The sequence below is a fragment of the Eucalyptus grandis genome, chromosome 6 (genome assembly GCF_016545825.1).
Source record: "Eucalyptus grandis isolate ANBG69807.140 chromosome 6, ASM1654582v1, whole genome shotgun sequence".
Classification (NCBI taxonomy): Eukaryota; Viridiplantae; Streptophyta; class Magnoliopsida; order Myrtales; family Myrtaceae; genus Eucalyptus; species Eucalyptus grandis.
Window position 1 is genome coordinate 25339470 of NC_052617.1, and position 17321 is coordinate 25356790.

The 17321-nt window shown below is 41.0% G+C and overlaps 1 protein-coding gene across 1 annotated transcript; it reads left to right on the forward strand.

Annotated features, from left to right (window-relative positions):
• The first annotated feature begins 9745 nt into the window (after positions 1–9745).
• LOC104437966 (sucrose synthase) lies at positions 9746–14929 on the forward strand. The gene is given in 16 exon segments (XM_039314219.1): positions 9746–9840; positions 10021–10169; positions 10495–10624; positions 10795–10946; positions 11098–11272; positions 11477–11812; positions 11913–12008; positions 12097–12114; positions 12116–12271; positions 12371–12487; positions 12582–12748; positions 12825–13049; positions 13168–13731; positions 13835–13964; positions 14218–14279; positions 14654–14929. Coding segments are annotated over 15 exon segments (2454 nt in total). The 5' UTR covers positions 9746–9840; positions 10021–10071; the 3' UTR covers positions 14682–14929.
• The last annotated feature ends 2392 nt before the right edge of the window (positions 14930–17321 follow it).

Sequence of the window (17321 nt, forward strand, 5' to 3'; positions counted from 1 at the left end):
AACTGTTAAGTATAAAGGAACAAAAGCTGATGAAGAAGAACGGAAACAGCAAAAGCAGAGGATTTGGCGATACAGCAAAAGCAGAGGACTTGGCGATACAGCAAATGACTCGGATCGCCAGGTCATAAGATGTAATCAACGGTAAAGATCTTATAAGGAAGACCATCCTGGATCGACATCAATGAAGGAGATGCTCAAATAGTAAATGACTTGGATCGCTAAGTCATAAGATGTAGTCAATTAGGTTTTTCTGTTAAGAAGTTGCTGCATTCTGTTTTCCCCTTGTAACCAAGTTCTCGTTAAGCTCTAAGATATAAATACTTTCTCTTTTACATAAGAAAGATAAGAAATACAGATCGAGAAACAGAAAAGGAGAGTGTAGAAAAGGAAAACCAGCATCATCGATGGATGCTTAGCAGCTTTAGTATCAAAGGTGAAGATTCGAAGAATGATTGACAACAGAGAATCGAAATGCTGAAGTAAATCAAGTAAGATTGATCTTAGGAGATAGAACAGAGGAATTGTATTCTTTACTATCTCAAATGTACTGAGTTACAATGATAGAATTGTCATACTGTAATACAAATGATCTTCAGAGTCAATTGCTTGATCTTGTTTGAGTTCTTCATCTTTCTCATGGTATCAGAGCACTAGGTTGATTGACTGATAGCTTGTCTTGAGCTGGAAGTTTGCGGTAATGGCAATAAAAACACCAAAATATCATTTTCCAATTCATGTAAACATCTCGAATTTTGTCACAATCAAAGCTCGCCGAAGATAATTTTCTATTATGGCAAGCTCAAATCCAAAGATTTCTGAAAAGCCAAGATCTCTTTGGTTTTGTTAATGGTGATGTTACTTCTCCCCCACGAATGTTGCAAAATGATGATGAAGGATGTGACTCTGAACTTGTTAATCTTGATTATGTTGATTGGACAAGAACAGATCAGTTGATATCATCCTGGATTAGTGGGGCTGTCACTGAGAATATTTTAAGTCTAATCATTGGTTTAGAGACATCTTTTGAGGTATGGCAGACTCTTCTAAAGCGATTTACACAAAAATCAATAGCGAAGGAGTTCGAACTTAGAGGGAAATTACAGTCCTGCCATAAACTTGATCAAACCCTCTCTACCTATCTCAGAGAATACAAATCTATATGTGATTAGTTGAATGCTATTGGTAAACCAGTGGATGAAATAACCAAAATCTTTGGTATACTGGAAGGATTGGGTCCAGAATATGAGAATCTTCGAACCACCATATATTGTTTAAAGCCTCAACCTGATTATGATGAGGTTATAGCTCAACTGGAGAGATTTGAATCAAGGATGAAGACTTATTCCAGGAGTCAGTTCAATCCCAATTTGGCCTATTTCGGGCAAATAAAGTCTCAAGTGCACCCTAAAGAGAATGCTGATGGAGAATATCTTTCACAAACCTCTGGTTTTCTAGCTTAGAGAGGAAGTTATAGGGGTGGCCGTAGCTATGGTCGAGGCAGAGCTATTAGTAATAGAGGTCGAGGTTTTGGTTATGTTGAGAGAAATCAAAGTTACAGAGAAGATGCAGCTATTCAAGGGCAAGGAGATCAATATCTTAGATAAAGGAATGCCTTCTCTACAGCTAATCAGGGATTTCGACCTTATGCTACATACTCTCAAAGGTATCAGAATAACAAATCTTATCCTTCTCTTCCATTAAACTCAAGAAAAAGTCTGTAGGATGAGAAAGACACAGGTGCTGCTAGATTGGAATGTCAAATATGTAAACGACCTGGGCATGATGCTCTCCGTTGTTGGTACCGCTTTGACAACTCTTATCAAGTAGAAGATATTCCAGCAGCTCTGACACCAATGCATATCGAAGATCCAAAAGGAAGTGAGTGGTATCCTGATACTGGAGCCACAGCTCCATCAGTGCGAATCCTAGTATTTTTCATACTCTTTCTAAATACCAAGGTCTCGATACAGTGATGATTGGAAATGGATCTTGTTTACCTGTTACACATATTGGTAATACTTACCTAAATACAGAAGGAAATACATTACCTCTTAATGATGTTCTCATAGTACCAGAAATAAAGAAGAATCTTCATTCTGTGTCTAAACTCACAGATGACTATCCTTGCACATTTATCTTTGATAAACTTGGTGTTTATGTAAAGGACAACAATACCAGGGTGACAGTCCAGCTCGGAAGGAAGAATAGGGGCCTTTATCAAGTCAATACACAGACTGCAGCAGCCTTCTTTACTCAAAGACAGAGAACAGTAAATCCAGAAATATGGCACCAAAGGCTGGCTCATGCAAATGCTCAAATAGTGGATCGTCTGCATCATCAGAAATTGATTCATGTTAATTCAGCTTCTTCGAAAATTTGCAGCAGCTGTCAAATAGCAAAAAGTACAGCTCTATCATTTCCTTTATCAGATTCTATATCAAGTTTGTCATTAGAAAAGATCCACTGTGATATTTGGGGGCCCTCACCAATTGATTCATTTCAAAAGTTTAGATACTATGAGATTTTTGTTGACAGTTTCTCACGATATAGTTGGATATATCCAATGAAGTTGAAATCTAAGTTCTTTGATATCTTTGTTCAATTCCAGATATTAGTTGAGAGACAATACAGTCACAAAATCAAAATTTTCCAAAGTGATGGAGGAGGAGAGTTTGTAAGTGGGAGATTTCAAAAACATCTGCAAAGCTGTGGCATAAAACAATATCTATCATGTCCTCACACTCTCGAACAGAATGGAGTTTCAGAGAGGAAACATAGACACATTGTCGAATTGGGATTAGCTATGTTATATCACTCCAAGGTTCCACTGAAGTTTTGGGTGGATGCCTTTGTTACAGCAAATTACATTGTAAATAGACTTCCAACACCAAAGCTAAAAATGGATACACCCTATATCAAGATTCATAATACTCAGCCACAGTATGATCATTTGAGGGTGTTTGGCTATGCCTGTTATCCATGCTTAAGACCATATTCAAAACACAAGTTCGATCCTAGATCTCTTACCTGTGTATTTCTGGGGTATAGTGATTTGCATAAAGGATATAGATGTCTTGTGCCTACTGATAATCGTATATATATCAGTAGACATGTGATCTTTGATGAAACATCTTTTCCCTTCACAAAAAGCGTGATCAATGAGTATGGACAATATACTCCTTTATATAGACAGTGGATTGAAGAAATAAAATTGCTCGAATCTTCAAGAACTGACACAACAAACAAGAGTTTTTCTCATCAGTCAATAAGAAGAAGTCAATATCATCCTGATATGGATAGTTATGACAGTGAACAGATGCAACAACATACTTCATCAGCATCAATGCAGCATCAAGATACAAGGCAGAATGATGTTGTCATAGAAACTCAATCAGTTCATGATTCTTCATCTACTACAAATACTCTACCTATCAATAACAGTCTTGAAATAGAACAACATACTCTTGGTCTATCTTCTTCTCAGAGAAATCCTATTGTTCATCATATGCAGACCCGACTCAAATCAGGTATTATTAAGCCAAATCCAAAATATGCTTGCTTGGCTGAGTATCGAGTTCCTATGGAACCAAGATCCATTAAGTTAGCATTGGCTGATAAGGGTTGGCACAGTGCAGTGCAAGAAGAGATGAGTGCTCTGTATGCCAATCATACCTGGACATTGGTTCCAAGAACAGACCAGATGAATGTTGTAGGCTGTAAGTGGGTCTTTAAGACCAAAATCGCACCAGATGGTAGTCTAGATAGGCTCAAGGCTCATCTGGTAGCCAAAGGATTCCATCAGGAAGCATGACTTGACTTTACTGAGACATTCAGTCCTGTTGTGAAACATGCTACAGTTCGCATAGTACTCTCTGTAGCTCTAACAAAACGGTGGACGATACACCAACTTGATGTGAAAAATGCATTTCTTCATGGAGACTTGAATGAAACTGTCTATATGGAACAACCCCCTGGCTTCATTCATCCTCAAAAGTCAAGCCATGTATGCCTTCTTCACAAGTCCTTATATGGACTTCGACAAGCACCAAGAGCCTGGTTTGATAAATTCAGCAACTTTCTTCTTGAAATTGGTTTTTCGTAGTACAGCCCGATCCCTCTTTATTTGTTCTTCATACTGAGTCGGAAACAGTGTTATTACTTCTTTATGTTGATGATATCATTCTGACAGGAAGCTCTCCTCAAATCCTAACTACATTGATTCAGAATCTTAGTCTTCAGTTTCATATGAAAGACCTTGGATATCTTCATTACTTCTTAGGCATTGAAGTCAAACGCACTTTACAGACTTTGTTCTTATGTCAAACAAAATATGCAGTCGACCTACTCAAACGGGCTCATATGACAGATTGCAAACCAATCTCCACACCTTTGCCACTACGATCAATTGCTATGGCCAATGCTGAAGCTCCTTTGCTAGATCCTATTGAATACAGAAGCTTGGTAGGTGGTCTTCAATACTTGACTATAACTCGACCTGATCTAGCCTTTGCAACAAATCTCCTCTGTCAAAAGATGCAACATCCCACGGTGGCAGATTTTCATCAATTAAAAAGAGTTTTTCGATATGTCAAAGGAACTGTTCATCTTGGATATTATCTTCATTCCAACAGTTTGACAAATCTTTATGGTTTTTCGTATGCCGATTGGGCAGGTTGTCCTACTACTCGACGATCTACTACGAGCTTCGCACTTTCTTAGGTTCTAATTTGATTTCTGGTCACCAAGAAACAATCTATCTGTTTCAAGGTCTTCCACGAAGCGAGTATCGGGCCCTAGCTTATACAACGGCTGAATTAACTGGATCGGCTTTGTTCTACGTGATATTGGTATTCCTCTTGCAACAGCTACATCATTGTTTTGTGACAATAAATCAGCTATTTCCCTCACAGCCAATCCTGTCTTGCATGCGCGAACAAAGCACATAGAAGTTGACTTTCATTTTGTTTGTGAAAAGGTGTATTCTGGTTCCCTTTATATCCAACATATTCCAAGCCATCTTCAATTAGCTGACATTTTCACTAAGTCCCTCTCACATTTAGCTCATATGTCTCTTCGCACCAAATTGGGAATGGGATTTATCCCCCTTCCCAATTTGCGGGGGGATGTTAAGTATAAAGGAACAAAAGCTGATGAAGAAGAACGGAAACAGCAAAAGCAGAGGATTTGGCGATACAGCAAAAGCAGAGGACTTGGCGATACAGCAAATGACTTGGATCGCCAGGTCATAAAATGTAATCAACGGTAAAGATCTTATGAGGAAGACCAGCCTGGATCGACATCAATGAAGGAGATGCTCAAATGGTAAATGACTTGGATCGCTAAGTCATAAGATGTAATCAATTAGGTTTTTCTGTTAAGAAGTTGCTGCATTCTGTTTTCCCCTTGTAACCAAGTTCTGTTAAGCTCTAAGATATAAATACTCTTCTCTCTTTACATAAGAAAGATAAGAAATACAGATCGAGAAACAGAGAAAAGGAGAGTGTAGAAAAGGAAAACCAACATCATCGACAGATGCTTAGCAGTTTCTGTATCAAAGGTGAAGATTCAAAGAATGATTGACAACAGAGAATCGAAATGCTGAAGTAAATCAAGTAAGATTGATCTTAGGAGATAGAACAGAGGAATTGTATTCTTTACTATCTCAAATGTACTGAGTTACAATGATAGAATTGTCATACTGTAATACAAATGATCTTCAGAGTCAATTGCTTGATCTTGTTTGAGTTCTTCATCTTTCTCACGAACACATTGAACGACACAGCCGGGCCCGTTCGAGTAATGTCATTTGACCACCTTGATTCTCGATCACTTCCGACATCAAGCCTCTATAAGATCCTAATCACCTGCGGTTGCCCAACATTACCAACCCCTTTGATTTTGGCAAACAGCCCTGCCTGAGCAGACCCCGGAGCCATAGGGATACTCTGACTCATCGGGGGTTGATTCAGTGTTCTAATCTTTAACATCAACTCGGTCACCAAATTCATAAGCAATGGGTCATCACCCTTGTTAAATGATTGATCATATAATTAGTCAAATCATTTTGCCGTTCTTCAAACATCCTTATCATGGTGGCCACTGGGTCCGGAGCCAACCCTCTCCTTTGATCCTCGGTGAAATTTCTCAGAATATCTACCATTGCGTCAACCTACTTAGCATTTGTGCCAAACGCCTCAAATCAAGACGACCTCTCACCTACCCGCTGCAGGGACGGATGGCAGCGATGTGATTCTCTTAACTCATCTTTGCCATCAACTCCTTCTCAAAACAGAACACAATGGTCTCATCATGCGTGCCAAAAAGATATTTGGCTGAGAAGGTTCTCAAAAAAAAATATTTTTCATCAAAGTATGGTTCTTTGGTTTTTTGTTTATATCGGATTATCTGTTGTTTTGAAAAGGAAGCTATGGCTTCTAATGCAATTATGATAAAATAAAGGATAATTCTAAAACAATTGAAAGTAAAAGCGAAATAAGGATAAATAAAGAATTTCTTGTTCAACAATGATGTTTACTCTACTATTTGTAATCAAGTATTGTGAATAACCGTTATAACCGTCCTTTGATAGTTATCACTTCAATTTCAAATTTTCTGGAATCTTCAGCACCGCGCCAACAACTATATTGTTTTACCCACGAAGTCATTAGTGTCAAGTGCTTCAATAATCGCCTTCATTCTTATCCTCCTATTCTCGAGTGATAATTCGATTCCTGCAATAGCGATCTCCCTTGGATCTTTATGGGCACGCTTTACAAATCTCAGACTTATTGGGCCTTATTTTTCACCAATGGCCCGTTGAGCCATTTTCGGTTTTATCAAGCTCGATAACAATCGCGAGCCAAAGTTGTGCACAATGACCATCTAGCGTTTCCACGAAAAAAGCACAACCGCAGGCAGAAACATGAGCTAGCTAACCATCACGGGGTCGAGTTGGGCAACCGACGATTGGGCTCGTTGCTCCCGCTCGTTGAGATGTAACGTGGTTCCTTTATGTCGAATGTAGCCTTAAAATAAAAATAAAAAATATTCATGGCATTTTCTCGGTGTTCCCTTCTTCCGCACGTCTCAAACTACTCACAAGAACCGGAGAATTGCGCCAGGGCGGTAAGGTCGACCTGCGCACACCAAGCTGAATTCACTTTTCGATATGATGGACAAAGAAATGAGCGATGATTCACTAACGAAACTCACGAATTTGGAAAGTGGAAAGGCGGTTTTCTGATGGGAGCATTGAACTATGAAGCATAAACACGTTGCCGGTGCTTCCATGTCGTGTCCGACACGTATCAGAGTGTGTTGAACACGTCGACACGGTCGGACACGCGGTCAACGCGTGTTAGATTTTCGGACATATGGTCAACTTTTCTTGACACGTTTCGACATTATGTCTGAGAGAGAGATTGTTGAAGAAGACGATGGAGGGCGGAGGTGAGGCCGAGGAAGTGAAGTTGAGGCCGTGACGGCGAGGGAGGGCCAAAGCAAGAGAATAAATTGAGGCTGTGATGGAGGGCCAATGGCGAGGTAGTAGCTACGAAAGAGGAAGGGCCGGAGGCGAGGCGGCGAGCAACAGTGATGAGGCGACCGAGAGAGTTGAGAGGATCGTGCGACGAGGAGGAAGAAGAGGCCGTCATTAGAGTTTTAGCAAAACGAGAGGGTGGTGGGGACGATGGAAAGAAACCGAGGATAGAGAGGGGGTGGATGGGGTGGCGTGGGATGGGGGAGGGAGAAATCAGATAAATGGCAAGTGCTCTTGAGGGGTGGGGAAGAAACTGAGGGGGGGGGAGTTGGTGGTGGCGTGGGGAAAGGGAGGGGGAGAAAGAGAGAGAGCAAGGAAGAAACTGAGGGGGCGAGGGTGATTGATGGGGGCGGGGAGCAGGTGGTGGCGTGAGGGAAGGGGAGGGGGAGAGAGAGAGCAGGGGAAGAACAGGAATGGAGGTGATTGACGGAGGGTAGGGGAACGTGGTGGCCTGGGGGAAGGGGAGGGGGAGAGAGAGGAGAGAAGGGGAAGAAATCGAGGGGTGGGGGAGCAAGGATGGGGCGATTGATGGGGGCAAGGAGCAGGTGGTGGCGTGAGGGGGAAGGGGACAGGGAGAGGAGAGAGAGAGGGGATTTTGGGGTGACGTGGGGAATAGGAGGAGAGAGAAATGAGGAGAGGGGGGGTAAAGTTATTTTTGTTAAAAAAATAACTAAACGAGTTAAAAAGTGATTTTAAAAATAAAAATATTGAATGTTAAATAATGATAAATTTTAATTATTATAAAAAAATCATAGATTTATTTAAATAAAGCTGATACTATTATTTTATTAGTCATTAATTTCATTTATATTTTTTGTTAAAATTAAAAACATATTTCCAAATATGAGTACGTATTAATTATGAATATGTCTTTCAAATTTTTTATGAATATATTTATTAATATTATTAGACTACCTGCCGTGGTGGCTCAGCTGGGTAGGTGCTAGACTTCCATCGAGGAGATCTAGTGTTTGAAGCTCCTGCAACGCAAGTTGCATGAATGCTAGCTTTGAGACTCTTGGCGACTTACCTGGTGGCACGTGTGTGGTGCGTGTGTAGTGGCTAGCACGTGTCGCTCCCGAGTTTACTTTCGGCCGCGGCCGTACGGGGTTCCTTGGGTCACAAAATATATATATATAATTAGCGTAAATTTGTTGTAAGTTATTTATTTATTTATTTGTGAATTTAAATCAAATTAATTAAAAATATAAATATTTATTTAATATACAACGTGTTGAAATTCTCTATTTTTGAAAAATAACATGTTGGTGTGTCGTGTCGTATTGCATGTTCATGTCGCGTGTCAATGCTACTTAAGTGTTGAAGCTACAGAAAAGTCGAAAGGCGGTTTTTCTAACAAGCCTGTTTGGTAACCATCCAAATAATGCCTGATTCTAATTTTTTGTTCTCGGGAGCAATTTGAGAACAGAATAGTGTTTGGTAAAATTTTTGTTCTCATAATTAAATTTGGAACAGAATCGAGAATAATAATATAAAATTTTTTTGATAACCTAGGAATCGCCGTACAAAATGCAGGCAGGCGGCGACGTAAACCCGAGGTGGTGCCGCGGACTCATCTCCCACAGTGATAATAAAAAAAAAAAAAAATTGATTCTTATTCCAGAAATAAATCTAATAATCAAAATCATATTTCTTTTCTTCTACCATTTTATCTTCTTTTTCTTCATTTACCACCATCCCATGTTTGTCGTCTATCGTCCGCCGTTGGTTGACGGCAACCGATCTAGCGAGCTCGCCGGAGGCAAGCCTAGCAACCGGTGAGGCTTAGTGGGGCTGGGTGAGCCTTGCCCAACTATCGGGAGGCTCAGCCAATGAGGGCCAGCCTCGCCGAGGCCGACGATGTTCCGGTGAGGTCGCCGGACCGGCCACCGGCCACGGGATGAAGAAGAACATGAGAGAAAAAGGAAAAAAAGAAAAAAGTTATTTAAAATTAAAAAAATTAATTTGAAACAAAATCAATTAACATGGTATCGAATATAATTCTATTACAAAATAATAATAAAAATTTGAATAGTTATCAAATGATTTAAAATGCTTAAAAATTGTTCTCGAACAGAATAAAAATATATCTTTGATTCCCCGAAATAAAATCGTTACCAAACGCACACACCCAATTTGTATTTGTCAAATCACGTTGCCTTTTTTGCCCATGTATTTTGAGAATCGCCTCTTTCCTTTTGGCTGAAAGGAAGCCCCGACTTCTGCTGAGTGACTCGTTCGTGTCCCTTGGAAGATCGCCTCTGCATTGAGGGATTCCCCCGCTTCCCTCGCGCCGTTCGAAGGTAAAAATCTCTACTTCCGAGCTCATCGACCTCTGAGTGTTTCGATGCGGATGCATAGAGATGTTGCAGAGTTTTTTGGTTTTCCCAAGTGGGAATTAATGGTGACTTAGTGAGTTTGACTTGTCGTGCTTCGATTGTTCTTTCTTGGGGTTATTCAAAACCCCTACTTCTGAACCACAGTGTGTTTCGCTTCGGTGGTTCGTGCAGTTTCTCCGAGAGGAGAATCGAGCCATGGCTGATCGTTTGTTGCCCCGAAGTCAAAGCATTTGCGAGCGTTTTGATATTGCCCTCTCTACTCACCCCGACGGTCTTCGCGCCTTCCTCTTAAGGTAAAAGCAAGGAAGGCCCCAAGTCAACATCTTGATGGGTGGTTCTAGCATGTAAATAATTCAAAATATTTTCGACAACAGGTGTTTTTTTTGCCTTCGGCGTTCATCCACATCACTTGGCGCTAGAACCTTTAGATTATGGATATATCTCCATTGTCGATCAACAAATTCTCAAGTGGTTGGAAAAGAAAGCTTAGAACTTTCTCTTAGTGGAGGAAAATCTACTTCGTAAAACATGGAGACGGAAGAGTTTGTAAAAGGATTGCCTTTAGAAGGAGGAAGTCAGCTTAAAAGATGTTTTGATACTTTTGTTTTCATGTCGAAGGGTTGAAGCCAAGGGCAAAGGCATCTTGCAGCGCCACCAAATTCTTGCTGAGCTTCAGGCGATCCCTGAGGAGAGCAGAGCACAGCTTCTTGATGGGGCTTTTGGTGAAGTCCTCCTCAAATTCACTCAGGTGTTATGAGCTTCCGCACGTTGGTGTTTTTCCTGTTTTGTTCGCTCTTGAAATCTGCTCGTGTATAGCTATAATGGGTTAATTTTGCTGTTCTTAAACCTTTTTTTTTTGGGTTTAACTTCTCAAGGAACCTCTTCTTTTTCTTTTTGGCCGTAAATTTTGGGGTTTAGGAAGCAATTGTGTCGCCTCCATGGGTTGCTCTTGCTGTTCGTCAAGGGCCAGGTGTGTGGGAACACATCCGTGTGAACGTCCGTGCTCATGTTCTTGAGCAAATGGAGGTTGCTGAGTATCTGCACTTCAAAGAGGCGCTTGCTGATGGAAGGTCAGAATCTTCATTGTCTATTCTTTCTCTTCCGTTTCTTTTTTTCCGTTTCTCAGTGATCTCTAGAACTCTGGGTCATGTTTCTTTAAGCTGTTCTTGTTTTTGATTGTTTTGGGCGTGTTAATGCCAGTTTATTTGTCTTGTGTTGCAGCTTCAACCCTAATTTTGGGCCAATCACTGCCACTTTTGAGCGCCCAACTCTTTCCACATCTATTGGGAATGGCGTTGAGTATATCCGTTGCAGTCTCTCCAATAAGCTCTTCCATGACAAGGAAAGTTGGTACCCTCTGCTTGAATTCCTCCAAGTCCACACCTACAAGGGGAAGGTACATATAACTTCCGATCGAACACATTCATTCGAAGTCTTGAAAATGAGACATGGGTTATAAATTCAGATTTCTTTCACCTTATGTCACAATATGGTGAACACTGAGAACTCAATGCCAATTAAGATTACAGAATGTGGTGCACATTGATAAAAACATTTGTGATCTGTTTATGGCTTATGTGAACATTGGGCAATTCTGCAGAACATCATGATGAATGCCAGAATCCAGAATGTGTTGTCCCTCCAACCTGTCCTGAGGAAGGCAGTGGAGTATCTGACCCCACTCAAACCGGAGACTCTGTATTCTGAGTTCCAGCACAAGTTGCAGGAGATCGGGCTGGAGCAGGGGTGGGGCGACACAGCTGAGCGGGTCCTTGAGATGATCCAGCTCCTGTTGGGTCTTCTTGAGGCTCCCAACCCGGGCACTCTCGAGAAGTTCTTGGGAAGGATTCCAATGGTCTTCGATGCTGTGGTTGTGTCTCCCCATGGATACTTTGCTCAGGACAATGTCCTAGGTTATCCAGATACCAGTGGCCTGGTACTTGTTTTATTGAGTCAGCATCTCTTAATCAGGAGAATATACATGTTGTGTGGTTTTGCATTTAACTTAATCATTTTACAATACTGTCTATTTCTAGGTTGTTTACATCCTGGATCAAGTTCGTGCCCTAGAGACTGAAATGCTTCACCGCATTAAGCAACAAGGACTGGATATTACTCCTCGGATCCTCATTGTAAGTTTCACAAGTTTATAGTTGGGACTTTATGTGGTGATTTGATGAATTGGCCTCTACTTTAAATGCTTATTGTGTATTGTGTTAGATCACTCGGCTTCTCCCAGGAGGCGGTTGGAACCACCTGGGGCCACCACCTCGAGAATGTTTTCGGGACCAAGCACTCTTACATTCTTCGCATCCCCTTTAAGGACGAGAAGGGAATTGTATGCAAGGGGATTTCCCGATTCGAGGTGTGGCCCTATTTGGAAAGATTCACCGAGGTATTGACAGACTCAATTATGTACTTTTGGTCATTTTGCCTGTTGAATTCATTTAGTTTCTGGTTGGGACTAATGGTTTTTGTTGGCAACTCTTATCAGTATGTCGCGGAAGAACTCAATGCAAAGTTGCAGCGCAATCCCGATCTGATCATCGGAAACTGCAGTGATGGAAACATTGTTGCTTCCTTGTTAGCCCAAGAATTAGGTGTTACACAGGTTTGTTCTCTTTTTCATAATCTTGTCACTTGGAGACACTAATGCCGAAATACTCGAAGCCTGATATAATCTGATCTTTTGCTTCTTTGTACAGTGTACAATAGCACATGCCCTTGAGAAGATAAAGTACCCAGAGTCTGACATATACTGGAAGAAATTTGAGGAGAAGCACCGCTTCTCTTGCCAGTTCACAGCGGATCTCATCGCTATGAACCACGCTGACTTCATCATCACCAGCACCTTCCAAGAAATTGCTGGAAGGTGATTCTACTCGATTGTGCATCTTGAAATTCGATTGTCGGCAGTTCTAATATTCCTTATTTTTCAATATTTTCAGCAAGGATACTGTGGGGCAGTATGAGAGTTACATGAACTTCACTCTTCCTGGACTCTACCGAGTTGTCCACGGGATCAACGTCTTTGACCCAAAGTTCAACGTTGTTTCTCCGGGTGCCAACATGAGCTTCTATTTCCCCTACACCGACCAGAACCGACGGTTGAGAATCTTGCACCATGAGATCGAAGAACTCCTCTTCAGCAAAGTTGAGAACAAGGAACACTTGTGAGTGTTTTGGTCCTTCCTTCATACCCAACTTAAATCCTGTCCTGGCATTTGTTATGACATTCTTGGGAATCGAAGATGTTTATTGTTAATTCACATTGTCTCTAATGTTAAACAGATGTGTTCTGAAAGATAAGAACAAGCCAATTATTTTCACCATGGCGAGTCTGGACCGTTTCAAGAACTTGACAGGGCTTGTCAAGTGGTATGGCAAGAACCCCAGGTTGAGGGAACTGGCCAACTTGGTCATGGTCGGGGGCGACAGGAGGAAGGATTCAAAGGACTTGGAAGAGCAGGCTGAGATGAAGAAAATGTACAACCTCATCAAGAAGTACAAGCTGAATGGCCAGTTCAGGTGGATTTCCTTCCAGATGAACCGACAGACGAACGGAGAGCTTTACCGCTACATCTGCGACATGAAGGGGGTCTTTGTTCAACCAGCTATCTATGAAGCTTTTGGTTTGACTGTGGTTGAGGCTATGGCTTGTGGATTGCCGACCTTTGCCACTTGCTATGGTGGGCCGGCTGAGATCATTGTGCATGGTGAATCGGGCTTCCACATTGATCCTTACTGTGGTGACCAGGCGGCCGAGCTTCTTGTGGAGTTCTTCAAGAAGTGCCAGACTGACCAAAGCCACTGGGACAAAATCTCAGAGGGTGCCGTGCAGAGAATTGAAGAGAAGTAAGCATATAAAAACATGGTTTTTCAGATTTAAATGATGTTCATTGTTTTTGGGAATACAGTTTTTCTAATGTAATTACCTTTTTTTTTCGCTTTTGATAAGGTATACATGGAAAATATACTCTGAGAAGCTGTTGAACCTACCTACTATGTACGGCTTCAGGAGGCATGTGACTAACCTCGAGAGCTGCCGATATCTCAAATTGTTCTATGACACCATTTATCACCCACTGGTAAGTTCCTGCTTGAACCTAATCCGAGTTTGCATTCTTCATTCAATTGAAATACGAGTCCAAATGAAAAAGAAGGAATTTTTCTTGAGTGGGCGTCCAAAAGTCCCTCTCTTTTTTCAACTTTGCCTGCATGCTTCACGAAGATGTTTTTGCAGGAATTAAAACCTAATCTTATCACTATTTCAACAGTTCTTGGCATACGAACTATGTTTCTCACAATTAAGTCATGCTATGTTCTTGCTTGTTCTTGCAGGCTCAGTCTAGTTCCCCCCGCAGAAGGAAGTGGAAGCGTTCGACTTTGAAAGTCCTCAAGAGGTTATTTTCCTAATTATTTGTTTTTTTGCATCATCTCTTCTCTGAACCTATGGTTTGTATCTTGAGTTCTACTTGTACTTTCTATTTTATTTTTTTCGGTTGCAAAAAGTTGAAGGTTTCATCAACTCAAAGCAAGTTTGTTTACATCAGAAACTAGAATATCAATCATAGATTTCCGGAGATAAGACAGCCAATTAGGAGGGAGTTCATTTTTCCGCTTGGCCAAACGTCCTCTTTTTACCTTAGTCTGCATGCTTCATGAAGATGTTATTGAGGGAGTTAAATTCTAATCTTATCATTATTTCAATAGTTTTTGGCATACGAAGTACGTTTCTCACAATTAACTCATGCTATGTTCTTGCTTGTTCTTGCAGGCCCAGTCTAGTTCCCTCCGCTGTTTGAAGAGGAAGCATTCGACTTTGGATTTGGATTTTCTCAAAGGGTTATTTTCCTAATTATTTTTTTTATATGCATCATCTGTTCTCTGAACGTACGATTTGTATCTTGAGTTTGACTCATACTTTTTACTTTTTTTTGGGTCGAGAAAGTTGAAGGTTTCATTAACTTGAAGCAAGTTTGTATATCCAATATAGATTTCGGGAGATAAGACAGCCAATCAAGAGGGAGTTCATTTATCTGTTTGGCCAAAAGTCTTCTCTTTTTACCTTTGTCTGCATGCTTCATGAAGATGTTATCGTAGGAATTAAAATCTAATCTTATCACTATTTCAACAGTTATTCGCATACGAACCATGTTTCTTACAATTAATTCATGCTATGTTCTTGCTTGTCTGGTTCGCCCCGCTGTCGCCTAAACCAAAAGGCGAATAGTTGTCGGAAGAGGAAGCGTTGAAGCTTGGAAGTTTTCATTCCAATAAGTTACTTTCCTTGATTTGTTTTTTATTTTGGCCATCTTCTCTCTCTGAGCCAACGGTCTGTCTCTTGAGTCCTACTCAGTATTTTATTTTTTATTTGCATCATCTGTTCTCCTACGATTTGTATTTTGAGTTCTACTCGTACTCTTTTTATTTTGGGTTGAGAAAGTTGAACCTGCAATCTGCATTTTGAGTTCTACTCAGTACTTTATTTTATTATTTTCGTTTGCATCATCTGTTCTCTGAATCTACGATCCAGATTTTAAGTTGTACTCAGTACTTTTTATTTATTTTATTTTCATCATATGTTTTCTGAACCTACGATTTGTATTTTGAGTTCTACTTGCACTCTTTTTATCTGGGGTCGAGAAAGTTGAACCAACGATCTGTATTTTGAGTTCTACTCAATACTTTATTTTTTTTTATTTGCATCTTCTATTCTCTGAACCTACGACCTCTATTTTCAGTTCTACTCGTACTTGGGGGACGGACGGGGTTGGACCCGAGAGAATATTTGGTTATTGCATAGTACTGCGTCATATGCTGACATGGCAAGCACCTATGTACCCTTCACCAAGACTCTCCTCTCTTCTCTCTCCTCTCTCCTCTCTATCCCTCCTCTGCACGCTCTCTCGCCCGACTCTCTCTTCGCCGCAGTTTCTCTTCGCCCGAGCGGACCAACAGCCGGCACTCCCGGACTTCTACTTGAATACACGTTCTGGATCGAGTCGTAAAAAGGAACCCGACCCAACACATGGTGGTGGGTCGTTTCCCTTCAAAAGATTAAAGACAAAAACTTTTCGTCCGACGGGTACTATTGCTAGATTTTTCCGTGCAAAAAAGAAAGAAAAGGAGAGACCTTTCGAGGCAGATGCTCTGGACCGAGGAAGAAGAGGAGGACCTTCAGTTCTCTTCTGGACCGAGGAAGAAGGACGAGGAGGACCTTCAGTTCTCTGACAGGACGCGAAAGATTGAAGAAAATGCCGCAACCCTAACACCATCAAAAGCAGCTTCCTTTTGCTCAAATGCTCCTGGTTCCACCGAGCTGGTGCGCAGCCGCTATCTCTCTCTCAAGCCAGTTCAAATCCAAGTCAAGCTTTATTAGCCGTGCGCTCACTGGTCGAGTGGTCGGGAGCCACCAGAAAATGACAAGAAGTCCCAGGGTGGAGAACCTACACCCTAAGTAGCACCGACACTGACACACAACACGACACATCGACATGTTATTTTTTAAAAAACAGAGAATTTCAACATGTTGGGACACGTTGTATATTAAATATATACTTTATATATACATAATAAATTATCATTTTGATGATTATTTCAATCAAATTAATTTTATTCAAATTCACAAATAAATAAATAATTAAAAAAGCCTAGAATGAATTTACACTAAGGCCCGTTTGGTAACCATCCAAACAAAGCCAAGTCGATTCTTTGTTCTCGAATCGTTTGGGCCTAGAATCGCGTTTGGTAAAATTTTTGTTCCTAACAGTTGAGAATAGAATCAAGAACAAAAAAAGTTGATTCTTATTCCGGGAACGAATTTGAGAATCAAAATCAAGAACTCTTTTTCTTCTCTTCGGCCATCTCGCGACCGCCGTCCACCACCTCCCGCCATCGTGCCGCCGCCGTCCATCGCCGCCGCCGGTGGCACCGCGAGCCTCGCCCAACCCCGGCAAGGCCGGCCCGCCACCCGGCGAGCCTCGGCCGACGAGGGCCGGCGATGCTCCGGTGAGGTCGCCGACCCTCGTCGGCCGGTCGCTGGTCCGGCGACCGGCCAAGAAGAAGAAGAAGATGAGAAAAAGGAAAAAGAAAAGAAAAAGGAAAAAAATGAAAAATGAAAAGAAAAAAAATGAAAAAAATGAAAAAGAAAAGAAAAAAAGGAAAAAAAGTAAAAAATTATTTAAAAATTAAAATAAATTGATTTGGAACATAATTAATGAGCACGGTACCAAACGCAATTCTATTCCCGAATAAAAATTTTGGACAAGTTACCAAACGGCTTAAAATGTTTAGAATCGGTTCCTCGAAGAATAAAAAGAATCATTTTTTATCGAATCTACTCCTGAACGAGAATCGTTACCAAACGCACCCTAAAAGCATTAATCAACTATTTATTAATATTATTCATTGTTTTAATTTGACAAATTCAATCAGAAACTCGT